Below are 17,111 nucleotides of genomic sequence, written 5' to 3' on the forward strand. Positions count from 1 at the left end.
AAATCCTAAAAGATGATGCTGTGAAAGTGCTGCACTCAATATGCCAGCACACTTGGAAAACCCAGCAGTGGCTACAGGACCGGAAAAGGTAAGTTTTCATTCCAATCCCAAAGAAGGGCAATGTGAAAGAATGTTCAAACTACCACATAACTGTACTCATTTCACATGCTAGCTAGTTTATGCTCAAATTACTTCAAGCTAGGCTTCAGCAGTATATGAACTGAGAAGTTCCAGGTGTACAAGCTGGGTTTAGAAAAGGCAGAGGAACCAGAGATCAAATTGCCAACATTCATTGGATTGTGGAGAAAGCAAAGGAGCTCCAGAGAAACATCTATTTCTGCTTCACTGACTACACTTAACCCTCTGACTGTGGGGACCACAACAAACTGTGGAAAATTCTTAAAGTGACGGGAATACCGGACCACCTTACCTGTCTCCTGAGAAACCTGTATGTGGTTCAAGAAGCAACAGTTAGAACTGGACATGGAACAGTGGCCTGGTTCCGAACTGGGAAAGGAGTAAGGCTGTATATTATCACCTTACTTATTTAACTTCGATGCACAGTACATCATGCAAAATGCCAGACTGGATGAATCACAAGTTGGAATCAAGACTGCCAGGAGAAATATCAACAAGTCTTCAGATATGCATATGATATCACTCAAATGGCACAAAGTGAAGAGAAACTAGAGACACTCTTAATGACGGTGAAAGAGTAGAGTGACAAAATTGGCTTGAAATTCAACACTCAAGAACCTAAGATCATGGCATCCAGTCCTATCACTTCATGGCAAACAGAAGGAGAATAAGTGAAAACAGTGATAGATATGATTTTCTTCGACGACAAAATCACTATGGATGGTGACTACAGCTAAGAGATTAAAAGAGGCTTGCTCCTTGGAAGGAAAGCTACGACAAACCTAGACAGTGTATTAAAAAGCAGAGTTATCACTTTGCCAACAAAGATCTATGTAGTCAAGGCTATGGTTTTTCCAGTAGTCATGTATGGATGTGAGAGATGGACTATAAAGAAAGCTGAAAGCCGAAGAACCGATGCTTTCGAATTGTGGTGCCGGAGAAGACTCTTGAGTCCCTTGGACAAAACGGAGACCCAACCAGTCAATCCTAAAGGAAATCAGTCCTGAATATTCATTGGAAGGACTATGCCAAAGCTCCAATCCTTTGGTCACCTGATGGGAAGAGGAGAGCTAACTCACTAGAAAAGACGCTGATGTTGGGAAAGATTGAAGGCAAAAGGAGAAGGGGGTGGCAGAGGATGAGACAGTCAGACAGCATCACTGACTCAGTGGACATTAATTAGAGAAAATTCTGGGAGACAGTGGAGGACATAGGAGCCTGGTGTGCTACAGTCCATGGGGCTGCAAAGAGTTGGACATGACTTAGAAACTGAACAATAACAACAATGGACTTGAATACTGAGGATTTGAATACTCTCGGGTTTTTTTTTTTAAAGGACTTCATATCTGTAAAAGAAAGGTAATAAAAGTACTACTAACTAAGACTGAGCACTATATGAGCTAACACACATGTAAGCAAGTTGTATCTGATGCATAGTAAGTCCCCAACTGGCGTTAAGTATTATAATTAATAGACTCTGTTCAATGTATCATCACTGATAACACTGCTCTACTTCCCCAGACCTTATACTCTGATCATCTCTTTCCATACTGTGGGGATTTTTTCCCGGGTCACACCTTCTAAAGATCTCACTTCAAGAGACAGGCAGAGATCAGGAAGAGACAGAAAGGCCTGAATATAAATTCCACTTCCATCTTTTGTTTTTCATGATTTTATAAAAACTACCTAACCATCCTGGCCTCCACTTCCTCATCTATAAAATCAGGATAACATTTCTTCCAGTGTTATTAGAGAAATTACATGATATAATGGCTAAAAAGCACCCCACCCATCACACTGAAATTGTGGATACTCAGTAATAACAGCTGCTATAACTCAGCTTCCTAAATATTAGTATCATTCTTCTTTTTGTCTAGTGACTCAGTTAGAATTGAATCTCAATATTTATCTCAATATTGTCATCTCTAGCCAAACTTTCTTTGTCCAAGATCCTAGATTATTAACAAATCATTTAATGCTCTAAATTACCTAACTTCTCAAGTTATTCATCTGTAGGGGATTTTCGTAGAAAAGGGATTTCTTCTGGTTCTCTTTTGGACATCTTTTGGTTCCAGGTGAGGACAAAAAGACATAAAAGGAGTAATTTAAGATATCATTAGATGGGACTTCCCTGGTGGTCCAGTGATTATGAGTCCACCTTGCAATTCAGAGGACACCGGTTCTATCCCTGGTCCAGGAAGATCTCACACGTGGCAGAGCAACTAAGTCCGCCTGGCACAACTAGTGAACCCACAGGCTGCAACTACTAAAGCCTGCCACACTCCAGGGCCCACACTCCCAATAAGAGAAGCCACCGCAACGAGAAGCCAGCACGCCACGACTACAGAGTAGCCCCTGCCTGCTACAACTAGAGAAAACCCACTGCAGCAACAAAGAGCCAGCCAATAAAAAGACAGCGTAAGAAATTAATAATGCTTTCTGCTGCATACTTATATAGATATACACAGAAAAATAATTTCATTCTAAAATTCATAATTTATACTAATGATTTCAGTAAAAGTGTATCACAAATCAAGTCAAGTAAGTATTGTTTAGGACATTCAGAGACTAGGTAAGAGATTTTCAACATGCTGTGCTAAGTTGCTTCAGTTATGTCCGACTCTATGCAAACCTATGGACCACAGCCTGCCATGCTCCTCTGTCCAGGGGATTTCCCAGGCAAGAATACTGGAGACGGTTGCCACTTTCTCCTCCAGGGGATCTTCATGACCCAGGGATCAAACCTGGGTCTTCTGCATTGGCAGGCAAGTTCTTTACCACTGACGCCACCAGGGAAGCCCCAAGATTTTCAACAGGTGCCTGAATTTACCTTTTTACCAACACCCAGTTATTTACATGACTATATATGATTCTTTCTAGGCTCAAGCAGGCTGAGTACTCTTTTTCCTTTCCTCTAACCAAGTTCCCTTTCCCTGAAACCTCCAGTTGACATTTTCTTTGGATCAGTATTTTGACAAAAGTCAGCTGGGCCTTCTTGAAAATTACGTGAAGTATCTTAAAAGAATACCACAAGATCCCAATTTTATTAAAGAGTTCAACAAATCAGAAATGTAACAAATTGTCTCTCAGAACACTCCTATTGCCCTTTCAGCCCTCTCCTCTCCAATGGTTGTTTCAAATAACCTTACATGGAGTTCTAGTGATTTTAAACTCAGGTCAGCAAACGCATCTCCAAGTTGCCTTTGGGTATGCACCATCTGGAAAAGCTGGGTCGACAGGGTCTGAGCCAGTTTTAGAATATTTTCGTATTTTTTCTTGTTATCTCTTAATATATCAATCTGAGCTTCAAGTTCAAGGTCCACAGTTCTTGATCCACGGCCCAGCTTCTCAGAGATAATTTGTCGAGTGCACTAAAAGTAGAAAGATGTATTTTGTTTAGGAAAAAAAAGAACAAAAGATAAAAGCAGTAATCCAAAGTGCAAACGCTGAAGCACCATTTCTGGCTTCAACAAGCTAGCCTAACAAACTGCAGACTTTCAGGCCCCTTCAGATGTTCATCAGGACTCAGAAAGTAAACTCACCAATCATGCTTATTAACTATTACTAATCAGAGAGATTTTAAAAACTTATCTAGCTAATTCACATACTGCCAGATGAGTTCTCTCCTGGAATCATATTTCAAGCTCTGTGCATTTTGGTAGATGATTTAAAACAACTGACACACTTGGCATTGATTTAAGAATACCGGACTATATAGGAATAATAAGAATACCAAAACTCTACTCTCCTAAGTTTCAAATGCTTCTTTCCGTTCCAGCGTTCCCTTAAACAGTTGGGCATGTGTGTGAGCAGGAAGAATGAAGGGAAGGAAGGAAGGAGAAAGAAGAAAGAGGGGAGGAGGGGAGGGAGGGGCGAAGGACAGAGCAGGAGGTAGCGATTGGAGATTTCTGAATTCTTCCACTTTTGCCTAGATAAAATAGTATTAAACGATGTTACTCTATTCTACCGGATTCTATTTCTGTTCCAGAAATGATACAAGAGGTTATAGTTTTCAATTCACTACTCAACAATACATTAAAAGAGCAACCATATAGGGTATTAATATAATCATTATCATTTAAAGTTAACAAAAATATTCTAAAAAGTAGTAAATAAGCAATTGCAATTTTTAAAATTTGCAAATATGTTATTTTATCATGTCTTTTAAAGTTTTAGTTATTAGTATTTGTTGTAGAAGTGAAAATAATGAATGAAATAAAAATGAATGTCCTCTTCCTTTAATTCGACTGGATAGTAGAAAACTATTAATAAGACTTTCCTTTAAACCTATATAATCACATATATAGTATTTTTAAAGTAAACATGAGACTATGCTATCTATACATCATATCCAGAGCATTTTTTTAAGAACAAATATCTTGAAACTTCTCCTTGTCAACATACATAAATCCATTATTTATCCTTTTAATGTTAACATATATGCTACTTACATTTTTCTATTTAAAACAGAAATGAATTCCCTGACACTCTCTATTATCATCAATTAAGGATCTTTACAAATAAGCTTTTTTTAATAAAGGAGTTCTTAAAAAAAAAAAGAGTAGAGAAATTAACTCTATAGAAAGTGATAGGAAGATGAAAGACCAAACTCACAGAAGGGACAGAACTATTTCTATGGAAAACACACAAACACTCTCTGGGGATGAAAAACATATAGAGAGAGCGTTTAACTGCAGACTCTGTGATCTTAATGAGAGAGACACCAGCAAGTGATATTTGAAACGGCAACAAAATCAAGATGCGTCACTCATTTCCACTTTCCTTCCACACAAGGATTTTCCCTATGCAACAGAGTATTATCGGAGGCGTTCACCTACTCTTAAGCCAAAGCATGTGGTACTTTCCACAGCTACCCAGATATAACAGTCTGTTGAAAACCAAGAAGCCAGAATTCACTGAAGGAACTTGGCAGACTGGGCAAAATGAAAGAAATGTCTACTTTTGTCTGAGTGGTCATTTTTTTACAGAAATAATGGTGATAAGCAGACAGTAAGGTCAAAGGTTTAATGAGGAAATTTTTTTTTGGTTTCCAGGAAGCTATGGCAATGGGAAAAGTAAGGCAAGAGTATAAGGCATCAAATCTGGGCACCTTAAGTTTTGAAACTGAACTTACAAAGCTTATATTCCAATACAGGTAACTAACCACTCTCAAGGAAATCTAAGTAATCTGAAGGTGAGAATGCTACAGACAGCCTTTGTAGGGCTTTGTAGAGAAAACATAAAGTTGCGAGGCATTTCCCCACTCATCAGGGTCCCAGAGCAAGTTTCTCATAGGATCACTGAAAAACAATTTTATTTAAGTTGCTTCCTAATAAATACTGAAATTGAAGTGCAAAATTAAAGGTATATATTATAAAGCAAGTTTAAAACAGAAGAAAATTAAAAATTCTCAGTTTTTTACCCTTCTCCAAAGTCCCTGAAAATGCAAATGACTTACCATGATCTGTGGTCCTGTCCAGCTTTCCATATAAATTAATAATTTATTTTGAGGATAAAAGGACAAATGGAGCAAAGTTAAATGGGAAGGAAAAAGCAAAAGTAAATTATAGCTCTACAGATATTCCCTACTTGGGAGAGGATAAAATAATGATAAATAGTGTATAAAAATACCATGAATCACCACCGCACAGGTCATGAATTTACAAGATAATCACTGGATACTGTTAGTATTTAAATAGCACCAAGAGCTTAGAATAAAACAATTAGGTACAAGGAAAAGAATAAGCTAATGGCAGCAAAAGACAGATACTGTATTAAGAAAGTTGTTAAGACTGAAGGATAGGGAAGAAGGGAACATAAAAGTAAATATCAGAACCTGAACAGTGGAAACAGATAAACCAGTAAATAAATAAGACAATACGGTAAGAAAGCCAGGAGTGAAAATTTAAAAGATACTGGCTTTAAGCCAACAAATATTAATTTGTTAAAGGTATGAATACTGGTGGCAAGTTCTTAAAACATTTTTAAAAAGAATTTAATGTTTGGAAGAGACATTAAAGAGGTCTGAATGCTAAAACTGAGATTATTCTTTAAAAAACAAGATAGACTTCTACAAGTACCCTATATTCTATATTTGCAAAATACAAAAATGAACAAAAATGATAAACCAGAGTTTATTATTCACACTGATTCCTGCAGATGAGAAAAAATAAGAAAATAAATTTTGGATTCAAACTGTACGAATAAAATCAGGTAGATTAAAATACTACTTAAGAAAATAGGTTCAAGGCCTAAACTTCTATTACAAAATCACTTCTATTACATATTTGGTTTTAATCATCAGACCAATCTTGGAGCCAATATTAGCACTTCCTTTATTAAACACCGATAAAGGAAGTGTTAATATTCTCTTTGAGTAAAAGCTTTCAAGTGTCTGCCAGAGAACAGAAACAGAAGAAACTGAAAACAAAAAATCATGAAGAAACTGAAGTCCATGAGAGAGGATCAAAGTCACAGCCAGAATCAAAGTCCTCAGAGTGCGGTGGACAATAAGCACAAATCAGAATCAACACTTGAAGGATTATCCCAATGACAGTGAATGTCCTCTGTCAGCTCATACTCTGGACTAAAAAGGTCAAAAAGACAGAAGAACAGAGTTGTATGTCAGTACAGACACACTGAGCTACAAACTCCATAAAACCATGTTAAGCTAGGACTTTCTCTCTTTTGACTTAGATTGCGACACACAATAATTCTGATGAAAAAAAATTTTCAGTTAAAAATAAAATGATCACTCTGAAAGAATGGTAATTCCTTCACATAGTACTATGCCATGTGTATACATTATGAAGTCTGGTTATTTTCAATAACAGAAAATATGAATGTGGTATGTTAATGCAGAAAAAAAGTGAAAGTGTTATTTGCTCAGTCGTGTCCAATTCCTTGTAACCCTACGGACTCCTATGGACCACTAGGCTCCTCTGTCCATGAATTCTCCAGGCAAGAATGGAGTGGGTAGCCATTCCCTTCTTCAGGGGATCTTTCCAACCTAGGGACCAAACATGGGTCTCCTGCATTGCAGAAGGATTCCTTACCATCTGAGCAACCTGGGAAGCCCCATGTTAAGGTAGAGATAACCAGAAACTAATAATCATTCAACTCTGATTACTGTAGAAGTAAAAGAAGAAAAGAACAGCTGATAAACACACACATACAGGGTGGAAAAAAAGATAAGCAACAAGGAAAACACAACTGACACAAGAGAGGAAGGCCACAATGACAAAAAGTTAAACTTGATAATTTGTAAAATTAGGATTATCAGGATTTGGTTCAAAAATAAGACCTGTATTCTTTAGGCTCAAAATGTGAGGCTAAATTTCAGGAATAAATGAACAAAGGAATGACTGAATACACGAATTTAATAAATAAATAAGTGAGACTCAGTCTGGTATGAAAGACAAACAAGTGAAATGAAAGGGAGTATGAAGAGGAATTTCAGGCAGTGGGCAAATACAGCCCCCGTGAACAAAGCTGCAGAGGTGTGAGAAAGCACAGCTTGCTTAGGAAATCTCTGGATAAGCTGGTATGGATCACGAGATCTGCAGGTGGAAGAGAGGAGCAGCAGGATAAAAATGGAAAGGTAGATGGGGATAGCGGAGAAGGCAATGGCAAGCCACTCCAGTACTCTTGCCTAGAAAATCGCATGGACAGAGGAGCCTGGTGGGCTGCAGTCCATGGGGTCGCTAGTAGTCGGACACGACTGAGCGACTTCACTTTCACACACTGGAGAAGGAAACGGCAACCCACTCCAGTGTTCTTGCCTGGAGAATCCCAGGGACGGGGGAGCCTGGTGGGCTGCCGTCTATGGGGTCGCACAGAGTCGGACACGACTGAAGTGACTTAGCAGCAGCAGCAGATGGGGATAGAGGGAAGGATTTAAGCAAACTGAACCATGTCAGGCAGAGCAGAATCTGGAGGATGAGACAATGTGTTGAGAAGCTACTACACTAATGTAAGACAGTAATCACATGGCTGTGAAGGCTAAGATGGAGACAAGGATAAAGTCAGATAATAGTAAAGAGGCAGAGCCCATTTAATAATTAACTGGGCATGTGGAATCAGTGAGAAGATGAAGGAGACGTCTGAATATTTGGATGAACTGCTGTGATATGAAGGAGTGCAAACAAAAACCGGTATTCATGGAGTGAGAGAATCTACATCCTTGAGAACAAAAGGGGCAATGGGCAGATAGAATATCCTGAATGAGAACAGTTCAGCAGGCATCAAGTTTTGATGGCTACTACTGGCATTTCTCAGTTCTACACTGACATGAGCTAAATGATTTGGGGGAAGTTTCATGCAGCAGTTTCAGGGCACTTTTACCATCTTAAGAAAACCTGTACTTTTGTGGAAAATTGCAGATCATACTTAAAAAATACTAACTGAAAAAATAAATGCACTTCTGTATTACTCTTTAGAAGATACATAAGAGACTCCTGTATAAGAATACAGACAATTCCTGATTTACAAACCACTAGGCGCACTACCAATTCACAAACAGAGCGAGTGTTAGCGCTGATGCTCTGAATAGGGCTGTTAGGGTTTTCATCCACTTAACTACTCTACGAATTCTACTGTCTCATCCCTGTTAAGATTCAATGGCACTAAGTGAATTTGGGGTTTGAGATATCTATTTGTAACGCATCAAATATAGCTGTATTGCTTCAGAGTAAGTTTTGCTTATTTAGTCTAGGAGAATGTAAGAAAAATAATCAATACGTGCTCTGAAGCAATACACTTAACAACAATAAGCCTCTGAAATCCAACTCATATACTGTCTGTCCAGTTTACTGCTTAGTTATTACAATAAGATCAGAGAATTTCAAACTCTGGAAAACTAACATACCTCTCTTGACATTCCGCTGCTGTAAAGTATCAAAAAGATAGGAAGTTGTGACAACCATATCTATGGCAGTTCTACAGCTAAATGTGCTCCCAGACAACATATCTCTTCTTCAATTATGTGTTATCTGTCAATTAATAAGAACTTTAGTAGCTCTTTTTAGAACTCAACCTACTGACTTTTTAAACTACATTTATGCCAAGATCAGTAAGACAAAATACTTTATTTTAATTGTATATTTATGTTTAAAGAGCATTATTCTCTCCTATACATTTATATAATTGCAAAACAATAATTTGAGTAACATTCGAATGAAATTCTTAGAGCTACTTGGGGTGGAAACATTAAAAAAAATTACAAACCTTGTAGGTATTTAGACTCCATTTTCTAACAAGTTCTAACTTTTCCATTGCAGGATTTTTAGCTTCATCTGCTAGAATAACTGGACCACTTTTTGTCTGTGTTCTCTGGCCACCTGTAACATCAGAACAAAAGATAAAAATGCAAACCACACAGACAAGTAGAAAGAAAACAAAACTCTGATGCAGTTCAAATTAAACTACTTATGCATTTAAAGAAATAAGAAGGTTCCTGCAAAGTAAAGGCCTAGAACTTCTTGGAATCATTTTAAGGATGATTTCCTGATACTGTAAAAAAAAAAAAAATTTCTTTGGTTTGTCCATCTTCTTTAAAAAAAAAAAAAAAAAGCTGCAATGGGCCTTCTTCTCTAAACTGCTATTTACTTCTAGGAAAATACATTTTCCATAATTTATCTTATAACCTAATGATTCTTAAAAAACTGTCATTAAAAATCTGAAAGGCTCATACTCTTCACAGTGATCTCCTTTCATTATACTACATAGAAGAGAGCAACAACACAATGTTACCAAAATTTTGGAGGGTTTAAAAATACTATAACTTTAGATAGTCATCAAAAATATCTTACTGTAGTATAAGAGGTTTTGTTACAACAAGACCTTCACTGTGCCTCATTTTTTTCCTCAAGAAACCCAGCACTTCCCCCAAAGCCGTAATTAATACAGGCAGTATAAAGCCCTGATAATGCATTATTCCAACAATTAAGAAATTATGACATATCAGCAACTCCACAACTATACAGCTCCTCACAGTAAAATATTTTTCAGAGAAGAACATATTTAGTAACATTTATGATGCTAATACGGAGAAGGCAATGGCAAGCCACTCCAGTACTCTTGCCTAGAAAATCCCATGGACGGAGGAGCCTGGTAGGCTGCAGTCCATGGGGTCACTAAGAGTCAGGCACGACTGAGTTGACTTCACTTTTCACTTTCACACATTGGAGAAGGAAATGGCAACCCACTCCAGTGTTCTTGCCTGGAGAATCCCAGGGATGGGTGAGCCTAGCGGGCTGCCATCTATGGGGTCGCACAGAGTCAGACATGACTGAAGCGACTTAGCAGCAGCAGCAGCAGCATGATGCTAATAACTTGGGATAGAAACATAATTTGAAAATAACAATTTTTTAAAAAGACAAGAGAAAACATTTTATAAAATGGTTTCAAAAGGTTAGAGTCGGCTAAAATTTCTTCTCTCACCCCTACAGCCAGGCCAGGCTTTACCACAGTTTTACCATAATCTAAGAAGGAGAACAGTATATAAAATCAAATGCATTTAAGAATTTACAAAATTCTCACCTAAACAAAATATAAAATATTAACATTTCGTATAAAAAGAAACACAGAGTTTACTTTTTGCCCTGTTCTTATAGTCCAGCAATACTAAAGTGAAAAGCAAATCCAATGTAAAGAAATAGGTTTTTCCCAGTACTTTTCACTCAGCATAACTGGAAAGTTAGAGTATTTTGATGCAATTTGACAACTAGTTGTTAAGTCAAAGTTGAAAAAAGGAAGACACAACCTTCTCCACTTGATTCATTCCAAATAATGAACAACACAACTGTTGAAAGTCCTTTTTTATTTAACTGAAAACAGATGGCAGAGCTGCAAAGCCAAGAGCTTAGGATCAAATAAATAAAGCAACATTTTCCAGAGCAAAGAAAAGAAAGGTAGGTTAAAAATGAATCAAACTTTAATGTGTTTTTTTCTCGTAAAGTTAATTAATTTCATGTTTGAGATTGTGCCTAATAAACTTTGAAAAGCCAGAAAGATAAGCTATGGCTAGAGATTACTTTCCTTATTGTTAAAAAAAAACAAAAAACAGCCACCAAAAAAGCCAGAATAACACACACCTAAGAATCTAAAGCAAGCAACATGAAACTGAGTGAGTTTAGCTTCAGCAGTAGCAAGAAGGGCTTTATCCAATCAGCGCAGTGAATACCTGCAGGGACAGTTAAATCACTTCCATGTTGAGTCAGTCCACTAGCTGCCACCCTGCCAGGAGACATAACAGATGGCAGAGGTGGTGCTGGGGAACCTGAAAAGGGCAGACATGTCACTGTGAAAATGCTTCTCTTCCTCCACACAATATACAGTTTGAATACAGCTGTACTGACATTTCCTTTAAAATATTCAAAAAAAAGGATTAAAAGCTGGAAACTAACACACTTGCTTTCATGCAGAAATGGATGAGTAATAAATGGATGCTATCAGGATGAGCTCTTACATAACCTTTTCATAGAACTATTAAAACCAAACAAAACACCTAACTGTAAGAAGAAACCTGGTAAGATCATGTTTACTCAGTACTTTACCTGGACTTTGCTATTTTCAAATCAATTAAAAGTATGTGATTAAAGGAATCAGCTGAATGGTAACTCAACATTTTATAACTTGCTACTCTAACATAGGGAGGAAAGCTCTTCAAGTAGAAATCCAAAGACATGTAACACTTGTATCAAATTTATCATTAACATTCACAGAAATGTGAATGAATCAGCCTTCACAGAAATTATAGCCAAAAATTTCAAATCATAAATCAAGTATCACCTAGTACAGATTACTGCTACTTAGTATGGATGACATCAATTATGTCATCTCGGAGCTCATCAGAAATACAGACCTACTTAATTAGAATTTGCATTTTCACAAGATCTTCAGGTGATTTGTATGTGTTTTGAAGCCTGAGAAGTGATAATACAGAGTGTTATTCTGATAAATCATAAGACTTCTGAAGCTTTTAAAACATACCTGAGACATTCCACAAGATATCACTGAAACAGGTTATCTTCAGAGCTTTTCGGGGTGGGGAGGGAAGCTTTAGCTTTTTTATTAGATTTTCTGCTTTTATTTATTAGATAAATAAAAATAGCACATTTTAAGATGTAAAAAGTTATTTTTTGATATACGTATACACTGTGAAATGATTATATCCATCACCTCACACAGTTACCATCTTTCTGTGTGTGATGAGAAAACCTGAGATCTATCAGCAAATTTCAACTATACATTATTATTAACTACAGTCACCATGCTGCTCATTAGGCAACAGTTTTTTAAAAGCTACTTATTCTCAGACACAGCTAAGCTTGAGAACCTGAGGAAAGAATACAATTTTGGAATGAAACACACTGAGTTTTAAAATTCTAACTCTGGGTTTGAAATTCTGGCTCTATTTATCAAATAGTATCAGGAACACCCTGGCAAATTACTCAACATCTCTGAGCCTTAATTTTTTTAAAAGTAAGAAAAACTTAGTACCCAACATTGTTGCTGATGTCCAGCATAAACTGTACAGCTTCAATTGACTATTTTAAATTCTAAAGGTTGTATGTCTTTAGGGAAGTGATCACTGAAAAGAAACTGAAAAAATAATTAACTCCTTCACATTTAGCTGAATATGTTTTAATGTTTCTAAGATAATTTTATTACAACTACACTCTTCTCCAGTTTTCTAAAAACACATATCAAATTTATAATTAAAATATTCTAATAAGAATGAATGTCAACTTTCTCATATCCCAGATATACTAAGTTCTGATCAGGAACAGTCACCAGTTTTAATAATATGGAATACTTAATCTGGACTGAATCTAACATTAAAATCCAAAACACACAATGTATCTAAATAGAATGGCATTACCTTTCAAAATGAGATACCCGTCTTTCAAAAAAAATCCTGTTGAAGCACAAAAATTTAAAACTGGAAGGGACAACAGAAATCAACTAGTCTGATGCTAAACTACAGGAAAAAAAGAGGCTCAGAGAGGTTTAAACAGCTTCTTATTAGATTCTCAGATGTCCTGAATCTATACTATAATATCTCCATTATTAAATTCAATACAAAAAACATCAATCCATAAATTACTTGTTAAGCTGGAAGGCATTTAATGGATTATCCAATGCAATCACTATTTTAAACAAAAACTCTATCTCTACTATTACATAAAGAAGAGTTCAATAAACGATGACTACTATAATTCCATTTCGTGATAATCCCAGGAACAGAGCTCTGTTGTTCTGGCTATTATTGTTTATTAATCTTGGATAAGAAATAATCTCATGATTTAACATGAGATATGTATAACATATATGTCACAAGTGATACAGAACTTTCCAAACTAAAGTAGCAAAAAGACGTAGTGCTGAGGTAAGTAGATACCTTCAACTATTTGCTTTACTTTCAAGGGTTAATTGTTCTCTGTATCTTCAAATCCTTAAGGCAGACTAATTTAGTTACTAAAATCATTCACAAATAATAAGTAAATCATTCCAACAAAAATAATTCTTAAAACTCTAGGCTTGTGCTAACTGATGAAATTTGGAGAATTAGCTCAGCTTTCTCTCAACAGGAGAAGTCTAGGAATACGAATAATGTGTATGCAATGACCAAAACCCCACTGAAACAAAACTCAGATACCAAGAACAACTCACTCTTAAGAGTTCTGACTTATTCACGGTTTCCACTGTTATTGATTCTACCATGTATTTCTTGGGTAGATTTCAATATTTATTGTTACACTGAATTTAAGCACAATTTCTTCTAAATTTGCTCCAGAGATGGAAAAGTAAATGGTAATAGAGTCCTTATAAAGCTATCATTCAGTCCTTTTCCCAGAAAGTTAACAGAGCCCCAACTCCTAACACTTTCCCATGAGACATACATCCTAAATTTTGTTCAGTTAAAAAGGCTTTCTTATCTCTTCTTGCTATTCTCTGGAACTCTGCATTTGGCTGAGTATATATCTCCCTTTCTCTTCTGCCTTTCACCTCTCTTCTTTTCTAAGGTATTCGTAAGGCTTTCTCAGACAACCACTTTTATCTTCTTGCATTTCGTTTTCTTGGGGTTACCCAACTGAATGCAGAGTTCCAGAGAACAGCAAGGAGACATAAGAAAGCCCTCCTCAGTGATCAATGCAAAGAAATAGAGGAAAACAGCAGAATGGGAAAGACGAGAGATCTCTTCAAGAAAATCAGAGATACCAAGGGAACATTTCATGCAAAGATGGGCTCAATAAAGGACAGAAAGGACAGAAACGGTATGGGCCTGACAGAAGCAGAAGAGATTAAGAGGTGGCAAGAATACACAGAACTATCATATCCCGAACAGTCATGATGGTGTGGACACTCACCTAGAACTGGACATCCTGAAAAGTGTGAAGTCAAGTGGGCCTTAGGAAACATTACTACGAACAAAGTTAATGGAGGTGATGGAATTCCAGCTGAGCTATTTCAAGTCCTAAAAGTTGATGCTGTTAAAGTGCTGCACTCAATATGTGCAAATTTGGAAAACTCAGCAGTGGCCACAGGACTGGAAAAGGTCATTCCAATCCCAAAGAAGGGCAATACAAAAGAATGTTCAAACTACCACACAGTTGCACTTATTTCACACGCTAGCAAGGTAATGCTCAAAATCCTTCAAGCTAGGCTTCAACAGTATGTGAATTGGAACTTCTGGATGTCAAATCTGGATTTGGAAACGGCAGAGGAACCGGAGGCCAAATTACCAGTGGATCACAGAGAAAGCAAAGGAATTTCAGAAAAACAGCTATTTCTGTTTCACTGACTATATTAGAAGTCTTTGACAATGTGGATCACAACAAACTGTGGAAAATACTTATAGAGACGGGAATACCAGACCACCTTACCTGTCTCCTGAGAAACCTGCATGCAGGAAAAGAAGCAACGGTTAGAACCTTACATGGAAAAATGAACTGGTTTAAAACTGGGCAGGAAGTATGACAAGGCTGTATACTGTCACCCTGCTTATTTAACTTATATGCAGAGTATATTAAGTTAAATGCCAGACTGGAATGAATCACAAGATGGAATCAAGACAGCTAGGAGAAATATCAACAACCTCAGATATGCAGATGATACCATTCTAATGAGAGAAAGTGAAGAGGAACTAAAGAGCTTCTTGATGAGGGCAAAAGAGGAGAGTGAAAAACCTGGCTTAAAACTCAAAATTCAATAAAGCAGATACATCACTTTGCCAACAAAAGTCCATATAGTCAAAGCTATGGTTTTTCCAGTGGTCATGTATAGATGTGAGAGCTGGACATAAAGAAGGCTGAGCACTGAAGAACTGTTGCTTTCGAATTGTGCTGGAATAGACTCTTGAGAGTCCCATGGACAGCAAGGAGCTCAAACCAGGCAATCCTAAAGAAAATCAACCCTGAATATTCATTGGAAGGGCCGAATCTAAAACTGAAGCTCCAATACTTTGGCCACCTGATGCGAACAGCCAACTCAGTGGGAAAGACCCTGATGCTGGGTAAGATTGGGGGCAGGAGCAGAAGGGGGCAACAGTGGACGAGATGGTTGGATGGCATCACTGACTCAATGGACATGAGTTTGAGCAAGCTCCAGGAGACAGTGGAGGACAAGGAAGCCTGGCGTGCTGCATTTTATGGGGCTTGCAAAGAGCTGGACACAGCTTAGCAACTGAACAACAATAAGAACATATTCTAAATTTTAAACATGAGAAAATCATGCTCATTCTGATTTATGTATACATGCCTCAAAACAAGGACACTTAATTACAAATTTCCAGTAAATGTTTAACGAATCTGAGTATGACAGAATGATTATCTTTTTAACATACTGATTAACTATGTAGCTTGTTTTAAAAGGTGTTTTATAAAGCCAATTCAAAGAGACATAAATTACTGCCATTATCACAAAATATATGTTTTATTCCAATTTGAGGGACTACAATGGATCTGTAAGCAAGTGAAACCGACTGGCACTTTCATGTTCATGTATAACAGGTTACAATGGCACCTGACTTTGATTACTGTATATACTATTCTGTTTAAGGGGGAAAGGATAAAACCAAATGTCAGCTAAATAATTTCACTGAAAATCTTCAAATATCTTAATTGTAAAAGTCTTTTTAAAAAAATTTTATGTTGATATTTAAATTTGGAAATTGGTGACCGGTTGGAAAATGTTGTCATGCAAATTGTGGCTTGTGTCTTCAAACGTTCATAATCTTAGGCAATTGGTCAACCCTCTCAAATTCAAAGTTATGCCCTAGAGAACACCAACACAATGCCATGCAAAGACTACTGAGATACTGATACATGTGTTTCCTTTCTATATCTTTATTTTTGTGAACATAAGAATGAAAAGGGTGAAAAAAAGATGTAGAGAGCCCACTCATTTTACAGAAGACAGTATACTGGGTTACCCTAAATGCCTATTTATTTCTAGGATCCATTTAGCAAGGAATATATTTTAAAATATAAGTTGTTTCTCACTAAAATATTGGCCATTAGTATAATAAAATACAGAATACTGTAAGAGGGCTAAGGAATACAAAGGCATGGAGATATATTTTTTAATTTGTGAAATTATAATACAATATTAAAAGATGCTTGGAAGAAAGATCCTTGGAAGAAAAGCTACGACCAAACCTAGACAGCATATTAAAAAGCAGAGCCATTACTTTACCGACTAGGTCTGTATAGTCAAAGCTTTGCTTTTTCCAGTAGTCGTGTATGGATGTGAGAGTTGGACTATAAAGAAGGCTGAGCACTGAAGAACTAATGCTTTTGAATTGGAGAAGTGTTGGAGAAGACTCTTGAGAGTTCCTGGAACAGCAAAGAGATCAAACCAGTCAATCCTAAAGGAAATCAACTCTGAATATTCACTGGAAGGACTGATGCTGAAGTTGAAGCTCCAATACTTTGGCCACCTGATGCAAAGAACTGACTCATTGGAAAAGA

General features: G+C 36.8%; 1 protein-coding gene across 11 annotated transcripts in view; it reads right to left on the minus strand.

The window, feature by feature from the left end:
- Positions 1–17,111, minus strand: part of LOC148774812 (arfaptin-1-like) — a 120,270-nt gene that overhangs the window by 26,179 nt on the left and 76,980 nt on the right. For all 11 annotated transcript variants that reach the window (XM_088827957.1, XM_088827951.1, XM_088827959.1 and 8 more), the window contains 3 exons: positions 11,321–11,416; positions 9,364–9,476; positions 3,288–3,509 (listed from right to left, as the gene is read on the minus strand). In XM_088827957.1, the coding sequence (XP_088684083.1) occupies positions 3,288–3,509; positions 9,364–9,476; positions 11,321–11,416 (431 nt within the window). The remainder of the gene's footprint in view (positions 1–3,287; positions 3,510–9,363; positions 9,477–11,320; positions 11,417–17,111) is intronic.

Source organism: Moschus berezovskii, chromosome 19 (assembly GCF_049115385.1).
Source record: "Moschus berezovskii isolate FMDL1 chromosome 19, NW_MosBer_1.0, whole genome shotgun sequence".
Lineage (NCBI taxonomy): Eukaryota > Metazoa > Chordata > Mammalia > Artiodactyla > Moschidae > Moschus > Moschus berezovskii.